The sequence below is a fragment of the Macrobrachium rosenbergii genome, chromosome 44 (assembly GCF_040412425.1).
Source record: "Macrobrachium rosenbergii isolate ZJJX-2024 chromosome 44, ASM4041242v1, whole genome shotgun sequence".
Taxonomy (NCBI): Eukaryota; Metazoa; Arthropoda; class Malacostraca; order Decapoda; family Palaemonidae; genus Macrobrachium; species Macrobrachium rosenbergii.
In genome coordinates this window covers 24,005,504-24,020,051 of record NC_089784.1, presented here as the reverse complement: position 1 = coordinate 24,020,051, position 14,548 = coordinate 24,005,504, and the positions used below count along the sequence as shown (strand labels likewise).

Sequence of the window (14,548 nt, the reverse complement as noted above, 5' to 3'; positions counted from 1 at the left end):
GCTAATCCCGGTCATACGCAAGATGAGATTTTAAAACCCACGTATGAACTGAAACATCTGGTCATGTTGCTGTTTCTCAAGTATTACCATTGCAAATATTTAATTTCTAAAACTAATTCATATGCTAATTAGCCTACAAAAATGATAAATCTATATCTCTTCTGCTATTGCTTTGCATTTTGCTTTAAAGCACTTAGTTACGTATCCCGAGAATCGACCGCAGTGAAAATTTCATCATACTGTGAAATTCTCTGTGTTTATTCGACGTAAAGAATTGTTATAAACCCGGCAAAATAATATCCCCATTTTCTTTTACAACATTAAATCATACGAAGATTGAAACACCCTCTATATAGAATCATAGATTCATTAGGTGTCTGATCTTATGAATGATTGCGTATTCGTAACGATAATCCGATGGTCATTTGTTCACTCGTGCAGCATCCAACACCATTGCGAGGGTGCTCTTACTTCCCCGATCGTCTTCGTTCTTGGTGATGTTTAGGTCCATGTGATTTCGCCCTTTATTTCTCTCACTCACATCTGGTCGAACTAAACCATGTCGGATTTAGACAGTTTCTTCGCCAAAAAGGACAAGAAAAAGGTCAAAGGGAAAAAGTTCACCACCTCCGATGAAATCGCCAGACGGCTCGAGGAGTCCGAGAAAAAGGACCAGATCCAAGTCCTCAAGTCCAAAGTCGAGCCCGTCAGGAAATTAGAAGAGTCTTCGGAGGATTCGCCCGTGGTAGAAGATCCCCCGCAGAAGGTAACTATACCCTATGACCTGGGCACGTGGTTAGTTTTCACATGAGACTTCGACGTCAGAATTTTAAGGGGATTGTAGGTCTGGCCAGGTCTATTCTATTGTGTAGGCTAGGCTGAGGTTGCAGACCTATTTTCTGGCTCGTGGCTCACCTTAAGGCAGCCTGAATGCCCTGCAGGTGTTCGATGGTTCCAGAACATACTGTGAGGTCAGTATAGAGTAAAACTGAAGGGTAGTATGCAGAGTAGGGAGACAGGGGTAGGCTAGCCATTGGTAATTTCGCCACCTAGAGAAAACTCCCATTGAATAAAATTTACCTGGTCTGAGGGGATCCAAGGGGGCGGCCTAAGTCAGGTTAGGTCAGGGCCCAACATTTTAGGAAAGGTTAGGTTTGGCCAGTTTTGACAGGCAGATTTCTCGCTCCTGCCCCTGTTTCCCAGCTCTTCATCCACTCCACATTGAAGGCTGCAACTGCAGCTTGGGTCACACCAGTCGTCCACCATAGTATTTAATGTCTTTTGTTAATGTTTATACATTTTGTTTGTTTATGGTATTTACAGTCTTTTGTATATGTTTTTAGGTTCATTCCCTGGGTGCTGGTACTAAACAGGGCACCAATTTTGCACATAAAGCTGATATTTACCAAACCAGAGTGGTGTGTTAGTAGTCTTGGTATTTCTAAGTACTATGCTAGTTTTGCATGGAAGGGTGCCATGAATATGAGAGACATTAGGGAGCCATATGTTCAAGAAGGGATTGGGTAAGGAAACCTAGTATAAAAGGAATCATACTAACCTAATGTGCCCTAACCTAACCTAACCTAACCTAGTAGGCTGTGTTACTTAGCCTTGGGGACTCTGGCCCCTGACCCCCTGATGAAGGACACCCCACTTTTTACCTAGAGTTCTCCTATAATGCTGCGCATGGGTGATAGCAAAAATATAATAAATTCTGAGGTTAATTACAGTTGAGCAATAAAAAATAACTTGAATTGTTGATAAGCTACCGAAATACTAAAGAAAAAGTCAATTTTCAAGGTAATACTCGACGCGGAGCTTATACTTAGTTCTACTGTAGTCTAGTTTTACCCAATACCGTTATAGTTGTAGGCCAAACATAATCATTTAGTAAGGCTTTACCTCTTGATTAGTAGGCTAGGGTAGGCTACACCTATCCAAGGCTTGTATATTCAAGTAGTCTTGGTCCATTCTGGTTAATTTTACTTGATAGGTTACTTAAAATTTTGGTTGTACTTATGGTGGTTGTGCAAGCTAACCTCTTACCTTTGACCATTGGCTATCTCATCTGAGGTATGGACCTTATGGTCAGTATTATTTTTCTCGATGTAAAATATCATTTTCCTGTAGTTCAGTATGTGGTTGAACGATTCTGATATTAGTTTCCTTAGCAAATGAGCTCTTTAGAGATATTGCAGTGGGCTCCACCCTTATGTCGTACAGTTCATTATTATTGTTATTATTCATAAGGTGAAACCTGTTCATGTAAAACAAGCCCACAGGAGCCATTGATTTGAAATTCAAGCTTCCAAAAAATATGGTGTTCATTAGAAAGAAGGAAGAGGAGGTAAAGGGAAATACAGAAAGAAGAGATCCCACTTATTAAAAAAGGAAAATAGATTAATAAATTAGTAAATAGATAAAAATATATTAAAATGCAAGGAGAATAGTATTAAGGTAGTATTGTATGCATATTCACTTAAACTTCTGAAGTTCCAATTGCACGACATGCTCTTGGGGGGCTGTTCCACATGGGACCACAGTGGGAAAGGCAGTTTTTTGGGTGGGGAACACAATAAATTTGTGAATTAAAAGGATAGTCCTTCAGATTAAGTTAAATTTATGGAATTTTTCTAATGCACTAGGGTAAGGACCTGGTACCCTCGGTTAGGTTAGGTATGGTTGGTTAGGTCATTTCCTAATGAAATTAATGTCAGAAATGTTCAAGGCGCACATTAAAACATAGGAAAATTATTCCTAAATCCAAAATGTGATAATGACTTAAGGTGAAATTTTATGGTCTGGTCCCCTAACAATGTAATATTTGATTTTGGCAAGGTTAGGCTAGAGTTCAAGTGAAGGTAGTCTATCCTATCTTATATAAGATTTGATTGAATATATAGATGTAGCCTACCTTAGGCAGCAGGCTTAGCATTTTCATCTTAATAAGCATGACAATATCAGATTGTGATGACCAGACTAGCCAAAACCACTCAGGTATGTTTTTAGATGGTCAACCAACTGCTGTTTGGAGAAGGAAACAAATGAAACTGCTAATATTTTTTCAACTAAACAGTAGTTTACTAAACGATGGTACAGAATTGTATTTCTCTTCCACTGTCTTCAAAGTAGAATGAAAGTTCATCATGTTGTGAACCGCCAAAAAAAAAAATTATTTACTGGTCGATTTCCCTCAGATCATTAAGAGTACCAATTTTATGCCGGAAAAGTAAATTATTTAAGCCCCAAGTTGATGTGAATACAGTTATACTGCACTTCCCTTCCATAGTTCATAAGATGGCTGTTCATTGGCACACTGGCTGCCCTATATTACCAGATTTTGGGAAATTTAAGGCCTTTTAGTTGTATGCCCAGTTGACTTAGATCATACCTTAGGCTTACTGATTCTTTTAAATCCAACCAGTCAGAATAGTATGAGTCGTGCTATTATATACCCGCGTTCTGATCTAGATTCAGCCATTCTCTCCGTCCCAGCCACCTAACCAGAGTGGAAGCACTTAATGAATTTGATGTTATAGAAACTCCTTTGTACCAACACTACTTCCCCATAAACTCTTGTTGTTTGAAATGGTATGTGAAGGATGTTCCATGTAGATTTCTGTAGTATCTTTAAAATAATTAAACATTCATGTACCCAAGAGCCATGCAACATTGCCGCTTGAACATGTTATTGTCCTGACTGAATACAATAAGACCCAGGTCTAGCACTTTCACAATCAACTCCAAACATTTGAAGAAGTCTGAAAAAGAGCGTGAAACCCAATGATTTTAACTTGAATGATTTCAAATTAAAAATTTCATTTGTTGTTTTAGGTATACTGTATTGGTATTACAAAAAGTGAGGATTTGGACCTACTACCATTAAGGTGTAGCCTAGGCCACTCCATTTATTTAGCATTCAGTGTTATTTGGAGGGGTTAAGTGGAGGATGAAGCCCTTCAGACCAGATCAGGGCACAGCACTGGACAGGTTAAGTAAGGTAAGGTCTAGTTAGGTAAAGGTACAACACCCTAGGAAATGTAAGGAAGGTTGTTTGTTTAGGCTGTAGCTAATGCCAGACCATGTGCCCAAATAGAAACTTAGACCTGCTGATCTTTATTTTTTTTTTGCTATGGTCAAGAACACTCCCAAATTGATTATTTCTATAAGCCCATCTGTACAATTTTAAAAAGCATGCACATTTTTCTTTTTACAGCTTTTGGATCTTGACCTGCCACTCTCAGTGATCAAGAAAGGCAAGCCAAGGCCAAAAGTAGGTATTGTTATCATTATTCATGTCATTTCAATTGAAAATGAGCAAAAAACAGCATTTTTGTCAGTTTCTTTAAAAGTTGGCAATACTGTACCTTTTCCTGTCATTCTGCAAAGGCTCTGACTTTTTGTTTTGCACTAATCTAGATGACACAGGCCAACTCATGGTCCTAGAGAGAGACATTTTTTCCAAGACACTGCAATTTGTAAATCAGTGTTTAAGATGAAATAGACTGATCTATATGACAGCGGATCAGATGGGTGGATGTGGTGAGGAGGGATATGGGTGAGGTGGGACTGGGGGAAGAAGATGCAAGGAATAGAAATAGATGGAGAAAGTTGACTTGAGCGGCCGACCCTGATATACAGTGGGACTAATGAGGTTGAAAGAAGAAGAAGAAAAGGGTGATCTATATATTTTGAGGGCGAACCCAGATTTACATACATTGGCCCAGGCTGTGATCTTAGGGAGTGATTGTATCAAGCATTTCAGCTGGCCTATGACCAAACCAAACCTTTCCAGGACCTGACCATAGTGGTATTAATATGTGGGAAGTTTTTGTTTGAATGCCCCTTAACAGTAGTAGGACAAAATCCTCACTTATCACCTTGCTAACTTTAAAAAAATAACAAATGGACTACTTACCCTATTTGAAGTTGCAGAGTTTAGCCTAAAGTCATCTGGTTCCAACCTCTTTTTAGCCTTCAGTTGATTTGAGTTGATCCTGGAAATTTTAGGCCTGGGATCTACTGTATTTAGTCAGGACAATGTTGTCTTTGGTGGGAAGTGTTGGGTGCAGCTAGAGCAAGCAAATTTGGACATTTCCAGAAATGACCAAAATTTACATGGAACGCCTTTTACTCACTACTTCCAAATGCAATAGACTTAATAGGTAAGTAGGTGATAATGAATAGGACTTTTTTATGGGACTGAATGTGTCACATTTTGAAAGTAAAAAACATTTACGTCACATGATTCCACTGTGGAGGCTAGAAAGGGAAAGAATAGCCAAATCTGGGTCAGAGCACTGGTACATGTGGTGATATGAAGTCATAATTTTTCTAATTTACAAAAAATGGCCTCTGGCACTTCCTAGGTCTACTGGATTTGCAGTAGGCCAGATTTAAAATCCCAGTGAGTGGGTAATGAGGATTCAGGGTGTCACATGGCCATCTGATGGGGTTCACTTTAATGATGAAAGAAAAATTAGTGGCCACCAAAAAAAATAAAAATCACCAATTCTGAAAAATTGACCAGAAAGGTAATTTTTTTGAGGGTTAAAGGCACACTTAATAACTTCTTTACACAATTTGTTGCTTGGAGGATTTCATTATCAGATATAGCTGCCACACGTCGTTGAGTATACTGTACTCTATTACTCCGTCTATGTTCCACTTATTGTCAAAGCAACACTTGGTCCATCAATATACAAGCAAGAACTCACTGACACAAGTAGGCCTTGGCTTCCATCTCAGTCAACATGAAATCATCCTCAGAGACACATTTCAGCAGGGATTCATTCTAATCAAACTTTCCTTTAACCTACAGACCATTCCATGTCCTGGCCTAGGAAAGCGGGTGGTGAGAGACTTTGCCGCTGCCCCCCCCCTCCCCCTTGATAGCATGAATAGCAGAACATATAATCTATACTTATTGAATGGAAAATATCTTAAGCACACATTCCTTCCCTAAGAATAAGCACAATATTAGTCTTTCCATGTAAGTCTTGACTATCAGCATACATGTAATGCATGCTGCCTTCTTTACATGTGCTGTGCCTAGCCTATCAAGAGTTTTGATATAAAAACTTGTTCATTGCTTTATCAGCCTTGGAGAAAAATATATCCTCCAACTTGGGGTTGCGGAGTTGTGTAAATTTTTCACAAGATATAAGTGACTGGTTCATCACAAAATTCAAAATGAGGGATTGTAGGCATAGATCTCACAGGCATATAAAACATTTAATTCTGTTGGCTGAAAATATGGCTTGGGGATGACCCAAGTTGACCTCTACTCTCAATTGGTTTGATTGAAAAAGGCTGTGACCCAGAACTCATGTGATTGACAAGCCATCTAATGTGCATGTGAACATTAGTGGCAAACTTGGGATTTTAAAATATAAGGTGTATAAAAAAAGTGAAATCTCCAACTCAGAGTAATCAACAAGGCAAGTTCATTTTCATAGTTTTAGAATATGCTGAACAACTTTTATTCTATGCCATTTGTTGATTGGATGATCAACATCATGGTATATAGCCGTTGGCTATCGTTCTACATACTATGTGGCACCCATTCTATAAAGCCTGTTTTCCTTGCTTGACCATCCTTACCACTCATTCCCAAACTGGTGAAATGTGTGTTTTGTGTAATTTTTGATGTGACTGACAAATTTTTTTATATCAGTTTCCATTGGAAATGTTGCTATAATCCATTTCAAGCACCCCTATATCTAACAAAAATATTAGGGCCCTTGGCTTAGGGAAACTGGATTTTTGGGTCGGGAAAGGAATTGGCATGAATGGAAAATAGGGGAAAAACAGTACTAAGCCTTCCTTACTTAATCTAACTTAGGACAGTGGGTTTAACATTACATTAACCTAAAACCTTTAAGGTATGGCATCTCACTTGGATTCCCTCAACCCTCACTTTGTTTTTGAGGGGGATTGTAATGGGTTACCCAAGTATTAAATATGGAAATGAATAAAAGACTAGTCAAAATCACTTTAAATTTACCAGGAGAACCAAAATGCACCGACTTTAGAATGATCAGTCTACTTGAAAATGATTAAATAATTGAATTGGTTACACTGTTCCTATTAATTAAATATCTTATTAGGCTACACTTTCTTAGCTAATATTCAAATTAATAAGAGCAGCTTTCAACAAATATAACAAAAGATGAACTCAAAACTAGAATGGATGCTTCATTATTCCAACCACACGTGCATCAGAGCCGATAACTCGTGAAAGAAGTAACTATTACGTATAAAAAAATGTTCTGAAACAAATTATTCAACACTGTACATCTGTAACTGTGCAGTGACATCATTAATTGCACTAGACTGATGGGTTGTGAAGAGAATTTGGTACTGAGAAAATTATATTTTGGACGTTTTAGTCAGAATGAAAATAATATAAGGATTTTAAAACCAACTAGCTGTTTTTTATGGGAAGAATACAGGGGTTAATATTATTTAATGTTAAATTTTGCAAACAAACAGCTGATTATCTATAAATTGTAAGGCCCATAATCTGTAGAAGTGTGTGTGGTAGACTTGTTTATAATCTGTCATAATTTGTTATAATTTAAAATTTGTCACAATTCGTTCTCGATGGAAAATGGTGCTAAACGTTTTAATGGGAAATTTCTTGTTCAGTCTGTGTAAGGAGTTTCATGCATATTGTGGCTGTGCTTTGTTTAACATGGTGTTGGAGTTTGAGTATGCTGTTGTATGTTATATTGGACTTGAAATTCCCAGTGCTGTAATACATAAATTGAGACTTGAACAGATAGAGCACAAATTTCCTCCAGTTAGAAGTAGAATTTACCTATCTACTATTGTAAATAAACTTGGGAAGTACCGTACTTAAGCTTTTGTGAATACAGCAATCCTACAGTACATTTCTTTAATTGACGTGTTTAGTGATGTTTTTCATTCATCAACATTAACATATTTATTCTAGAATTATTTACAGGAAGAGGAGGAGTGGAATGATTTCGAAGATGACAAAGACAAAGATTTAACAAATTTGAAAATAAACAAATTACAAATAGAAGATGAAGAAGATCTTGGTGGTGGCTCAGCGGACGATGACGGTGAGAAGGGTGAACATTGGGACAAGAGAGATGGTGTTTGGAAGACAGAAAGTATTCAGCCTGCACCTGCACCTGTAAGATTTAACTTATGTGTAAAGCTTTTGTTTCTAAATAATCAAGTTTCGTAAAACCTTTTCACTAATGATCATATTAACAAGTTGAGTATTTTATCAATGACTGTTTCAGCTCAAGGTTCTTGCGTTGATGTTATTTGTTTCTCCAGCAGGTCACTACGATAGAACCGGAAGAAAAAGGAAGGCCAACTATCAATTCATCTTATGTGCCACCACATATGCGCAATACTTCTGCTTCACCATTGCCAAAATCTAGTGAGTTATCTCTCTGCTTAAAACTATACATTGTGTTTTACAGTTTACCATACAGCAATATAGTGACAGGTCATCTTCATAATTTTATTATACTTCTTGCTAAACTACTTGATATTTCACGATAAAGCAATATAGTGACAGGTCATCTTCATAATTTATTATTATTCTTGTTAAACTACTTGATATTTCTAGACAACAATGTGTTCCCTCTGGGCTCTTCCCACTTGGCTGTTCAGCTTCTTGAACTTTAGTGTTACAATTTTCATCTCATGGAGAACCAAATCTTTTGGGTGATCCTAAGAGGCTTTAGGAACATGTTTCTTTGGAACTATTTATGATAGCTGTCAAACTACTTTATGTAACAAAGCACAATAGTCTGGTGTTTTGTATATGCTTTTCTTAGCATTGTGGATATTTATTTTTATAAAGATCTTTTTAACTCAAAATCTTTTATACTCATCAGTTCTTGGAATTTTGGTAAAAAATTACTTTTGAAAACTGAAAATTTGTATAATTAATCTTTACTATTCATAACAGAAATTTTTTTTTACAGTAACTGTAACGAAATTATATATATTTATTTCTTTGCAGCTCCTAGGCGAAACAAAACGGCTCCTGATATAAACAACGAGATGGCATTCCCATCGCTTTCTGATGCTCAGGCTTCTAATCCAATGGGTGCATGGGGAAAGAAGAGATTTAAGTATGCATACAGTTTGGCTTTTATAATTTGATAAATTATTATTTATGATTATCACATTGTCCTTTGAGGTTGAAAGTACCCATTATCCAGTCAGTAAAGCTAAACAATATTGGATCTTGAAATGCAAGTATCTGCATTAGAAGTTTGTTTTTGCAAGTTCTTGTCTTATATGCAAAAACAAGAAAATATTTTAATCTTCTTTAGTTTTGAATAATTGGTTTGGTTCAACGACCTGACAATAACAATATGCTTCAAATGTAAACTGAAGAAACACTTGCAGAATGGTTCCACACTTCCATAACAGTTAATTAATTCCTAAGGTCCTTGATATCAGCCATTTTGTGGAAAATTTAATGAAAGCGTTGCTCTCAGATATGACTTCGGAAATGGATGTGATGTGCCAGAACAAGTTGAAGTTGCATCCTGAGTAAGGAATGTTAAAGTGACTAGTAGTATCACATCTTGATTTCTGAGGTCCAAGCACTTGACTGATATTATTAATATGGGCACTGGTTTATTGGTTATGGTAACATGTGCAGATGGAGACATTTCACTGGCAATTATGGTGCAGTTGGCTTCATAAATTTTTGTAGGTTAAAGGTACAGTATGCTTCTTAAATTTTCGTAAGTTAAAGAATCATTTGGCAGCTCCAAAATGAGATTGAGAAGCTGTTGACAACAGTGCCTGCTAAACAAGGTAACTAAACATGTAATCATGACAAAAAGCACATTCACCAAATGACACATTAGTTTCAATAAGCAACATTATTGTGGAGTTGCTAGGTGTCTCCTTAACTTGTTATTTGTACCAAAATTCATGAAACCAACCATGCATTGTATGTTGGGACAGAGCTGCTAACATTGAGTATAGCATTTTTGTAGGATTGAAGGTTAAGGTCTTCATGTTTTTAATAGGTTTGATTGGAAATTTTGAATTGCACTTTAATTTTGTACTTGTACAATATTTTGATCAATTTAAACTTAGATGATAAGGAAGTTCTTGCAAGTTTTCGACATTTTTCGTGAAATCGGTGAAGTGCCTAATCATCGGTGAAGTGCCTAATCATTTCATTCTAGTTAATCATAATTTAGGGATGGGAGGACTATATTTGGTGAGCTTGAGTCTTGGGAAGTTCAACTTATAGCACTCAAAAGACCTGTATAATTTTTTGTTATTAATTTTAGAAAATGGCATCTGTATTGCAGCTGTCTATATGAAGTGACATGTCTTCAGATATGGGAGATCCATGGTCTTAGATTACAGTCCCCGGGTGACATCACTGAAGTGGTTGCTTTTAATTTGCTTCCTTGGGTCCAGGAATAAACTACATATTCTAGTTCATTATGATTTTTCTCATTTTTCTTGTGAGTATGATACTAGTGAGGTTCAAGAATCTTCAGTAATATCCAAACTTTGCCAGTTAGAATGGAGAATATTCTGTAAATGTCCAAGAAGGAATCTTGGATTGTTAAAGCATCTGGTTCCAGACAGCAGAATTCCATTTTGACTCATAGAAAGCACTTGGTTCCAGACAGTAGAGTTCCATTTTGATTCATAGAAAGCATCTGGTTCCAGACAACAGAATTCCATTTTAATTTGTAGGTCTCCAGAACATGCTATCTATTAATGTTAACTGTCTGCAATTAAGATGTGTCGATCTGCCCTGTCTCAAGTTTTGGAGTTTTGAGGCCTTAACATCAGATTTTATGTAGCTGAAGAGCATATTTCGTAATTTTGAAAGGGAAGCCCCAACAAGAACTACAGTGAACCCCGTATTCATGGGGATCGCCCCACACCCCCGTGAATGGGTCAAACCGCGAATGCTTAAAACCCCTCTAAAAACGCTTAGAACTGCCCATTTTGACAGCTTAAACACAGAAAAACCCTGTAAAAATGCTTATACCTGAACATTTTAATATTTTTATCACAAAAAGTGCATTTATTCATGAAAATTATATGAAAATATAGTAATTAGTGAATATTTCTCAGTGAAAAATACCGTGAATCGGCGAATTTTCCATGAATGATGGCTAGATATGTTCCACAGAGAAACCCGCGAATGCGTGAGTCCACGAACGTTGACAACGCGAATACAGGAGGTTCACTGTATTAGGCTGCCTAAATGGCATGCCTAGTATTGAAGAGATTGAGAGGACCCTTAATGAACTATTTGCCTAAGCCTCCTGGACTTTGTGGTGGAGTGGCGAAGACTCAGACATCAATTGTTTATGATTGTGCCATGGCTTTTTCTATTCCTGTGTTTTACAGATTAGAAATGAGGAAAACCTTTGTCCTGCTAGGACTGTTCAGTTTTATCTCTAGGATTTTTTTTATAGAACTAATCCAGATTAATATCAACAACTGGTCATGTGGAGAAATAAGTTATGAGAAGTGGAGTCCCTTGGTTCAGGATATTTATTTTCAGGGGATACAAGAATGTTTCTGAGGAGTAGCTGACCCAGAACAAGCGATCACAGCGCACATGTGCCCCTAGTGTTCTTACTCTGTAAGAGAAAATCTTTTGATGCTATCCTGTTCTAGTGGCAGATAGGTCAAGCCTTATCCTCATCAATTAGTGATGTGGGATCGGGGGCATCAGCCTCATGTCATCAACCATTTCCTATTTAGCATCCTGCTAGGCATAGAACTTTGGATTGACAAGCTTTATTTTTTTTTTTTTCCTCCACCATACTGGCTTTTTTTTTTTTTTTTTTTTTTTTTTTTTTTTTTGCTCAGCAGGGTTCTAGACTAATTGAGTGAGAATCACTTATGGGGTCCATTCATATTGGGATATCAGTGGCTCAGCTCCTTTCCACCTAGTTGTTGTGTAGGATCTGTAGAAGTTGCAGTGAAATAAATTTAATTTCTTATACAAACCCATTACTTATAACAAAGTACACAACTCCTAAGCTATTTACTTTTAAATAAGATTACCCACTTCCTGACCCCATGAAGTTTACACCACCTAACCCTCACAATTCTTTTGCAGTCGAATCTGACTACAAAAGGAGTAGATACTTGGCTATTGGAGACCTTAGGAAACCAAACTTACTGATTAACTACTAGGAAGAAAAGATCGTCATAGTTTTTTTGTGCATGTGTTGTATGGGTGTATTGTTTGACACATGAAAAGGCTAAGTGAAATTAATGAGTTTGTGTTGAAAACATTAATTTTGGCTTTAAAAGATTCAGTTTCCAAGGCCTTTGCAGTACTGTAGCAAAATGGAAAGTGCATTTTTTTTTTTTACAATAGTGATCAGTATTCCTTATCTTTATTGTAAGTTTTCATTTTGAAAACCTAACTTAAGTATGTAGCTGGAAATGTTATATGCAATCATTTGAACAACATTAATCATACATTGTTAGGTAGAGGCAATTTTCATCAGCAGCAACAATGTTTTGTAATTAAAGTTTTGAGTCTTTTTGATTACTTATTATTTTAACTCATTTTGGTCAAAAATGTAATTAGGTGAATATGCTTATATTATATAAAATACATTTTTCTTTCAGCAATGAAGGCTTTGAAAGTGTAAGACATGGATCTACGCGAGTTATGGCCGAGGACCATGCACCTCCTAAACTTAGTACTGCTAATCGCTTTGATGCTTTGAGTGACAACAGCTGAGGGGCCTTAACTTAGACTATATCAGTACATAAGTTGGCTTTGAGGCACGTCCCATAGTTTGAAATGGAATTTCTCATATTTACTATATTTTCTAAGGGACAATATGAACTATGAAAAAGGGTGTGGTTAGTGCAATTGGAAAAGTACCAACTTAAAATATGATTTTCTAGATCATAAGGATAGATTGACAACCTTCCACTTGAATATTATGGTATTCCATCAAAGGGAGAACGTCTGTATACTACTAACTTCCCAATAAATTTGATTTGTGCAAATCTGTGGACACATACAATGCTACTACACTTGTCAGTGTTGTTAAAACCAGTGAAAATAAAAAGAAATGCTAAGTCTGTAGGATGAATTTCTATTTACTAAGAACAGTCCTTTTTGTGCAGATTTTCTATTATGCACTTGGCTAACTCACCTGGTACATTTAATTTGATGTGAAAAGCGAAAATCTAAAGGCCATCTATTTATTTCATGTTTGTAGTGTTTAAAAAACTATGTATTGTTTATTGGTCAATTTGTGAGTGTGATGAGAATATGAACATTTTTATAGGCAGGTTGCTAAAAGCTTGACCATTTGATTTCATTTTCCACATGGTCCACTAGCACTAAATAAAAAAGAACTTGTGCTTTAGATAGATTAATCTGAAGGACAGATTCATTATTTTAATTTTACAAGGCATAATCAAAGTTTCACCATAAATCCTAAATTAGAACAGACAGCTAGGCGTGCAATTTTGTCTTTTTAGTGTACTGTAGCGAAAACGAGAAAACCTCGTGAAATTTTTACATACAGTATAATGTACAGTAATCCTGCTGGAAATAGTTTGCCTCTGGTAAGGCTTGGTAATTCATTATTGACAAATAATTATTCTTTAGGTTGGAGATGTAAATACTGGTTTGGCAAATTTTCCTTATTACTGTATTAGTGATCTTGTTCCGTACATTACCTTAATTGAGTTGGGTAGATTAGGCATTTAACATCCATACTTACTTTTTCAAAGGAGACCTTTGTAAAGATATTCCCAAAGCAGTTTTATTTTTTTAATATAGTGCCTATTTTCTAGTGAACTGCTTTATGAACACTTAACCTATGCATAAAATGTAATAGAAATACATACATGATACCTTGTATAGAGTTTGCCTTGAAAATCTAAACAACTCACAGGTGTCGTTGTACGGAACTGGATCAAAGTGTACAGCCAGTAATTCATGAAATCTCTACTGTATGATGAGAATAAACCCAGTGTTCATTTGAAGTTTTCACTTACCCTTGTGAGTAAGAATAGATCTACATAGGATGTTTCTTGTGTGGTACCACTGCTGTTTAATTTTTGTGATAACTAAATTAACCTAAAATAGCTGATGGTTCCTATATTGTAAGTGACAGCTCTCAGAGATAGAGCATGACTCTATTAATTGCTGGGTGTACATTTTAATTTTGTTTTGTCTAATGTAAGTTTATATGTATAAATGTGTTTCTGACCAGAGAATGGATCTTTGTAGGGTATGAAGCCAAAACTAAGTGGCTGTTGTCAGGCTGTGCCACCAAGGTATGTATGCTCAATAATACAGTAGAGATTGGAAGCTTCTTTTTGCACGAAGTACTCCTTTTATACTATGGCTGTACACATTAAAATGAACTTCTGCTCTGTTTATATACACCATTGGTCAAGACAATCTAATCTTTTAGACAGCAAGTGTTCTGTAGTTGTTACTTTGTTTCAACTGAAAGGTATTTTTATGAAGGAAGTCATAAGTAGATGTGAATGCTGTTATAGTATTACGTAAGGA

The 14,548-nt window shown here is 36.4% G+C and overlaps 1 protein-coding gene across 8 annotated transcripts in view; it reads left to right on the top strand.

Annotated features, from left to right (window-relative positions):
• The first annotated feature begins 408 nt into the window (after positions 1–408).
• Positions 409–14,548, top strand: part of LOC136829429 (protein CDV3 homolog) — a 15,563-nt gene continuing 1,423 nt past the window's right edge. The window contains exons 1-6 of one of the 8 annotated variants that reach the window (XM_067088040.1): positions 409–766; positions 4,217–4,273; positions 7,970–8,164; positions 8,314–8,419; positions 9,011–9,122; positions 12,634–14,548. The exon at positions 12,634–14,548 is cut by the window's right edge and continues 1,423 nt beyond it. In XM_067088040.1, coding sequence (XP_066944141.1) covers positions 560–766; positions 4,217–4,273; positions 7,970–8,164; positions 8,314–8,419; positions 9,011–9,122; positions 12,634–12,748 — 792 coding nt within the window. In that variant the 5' untranslated portion in view covers positions 409–559 and the 3' untranslated portion in view covers positions 12,749–14,548. Of the gene's footprint in view, positions 767–4,216; positions 4,274–7,957; positions 8,165–8,313; positions 8,420–9,010; positions 9,123–12,633 lie in introns of all 8 variants that reach the window. The other 7 variants (XM_067088037.1, XM_067088038.1, XM_067088041.1 and 4 more) reach the window with 7 other exon arrangements.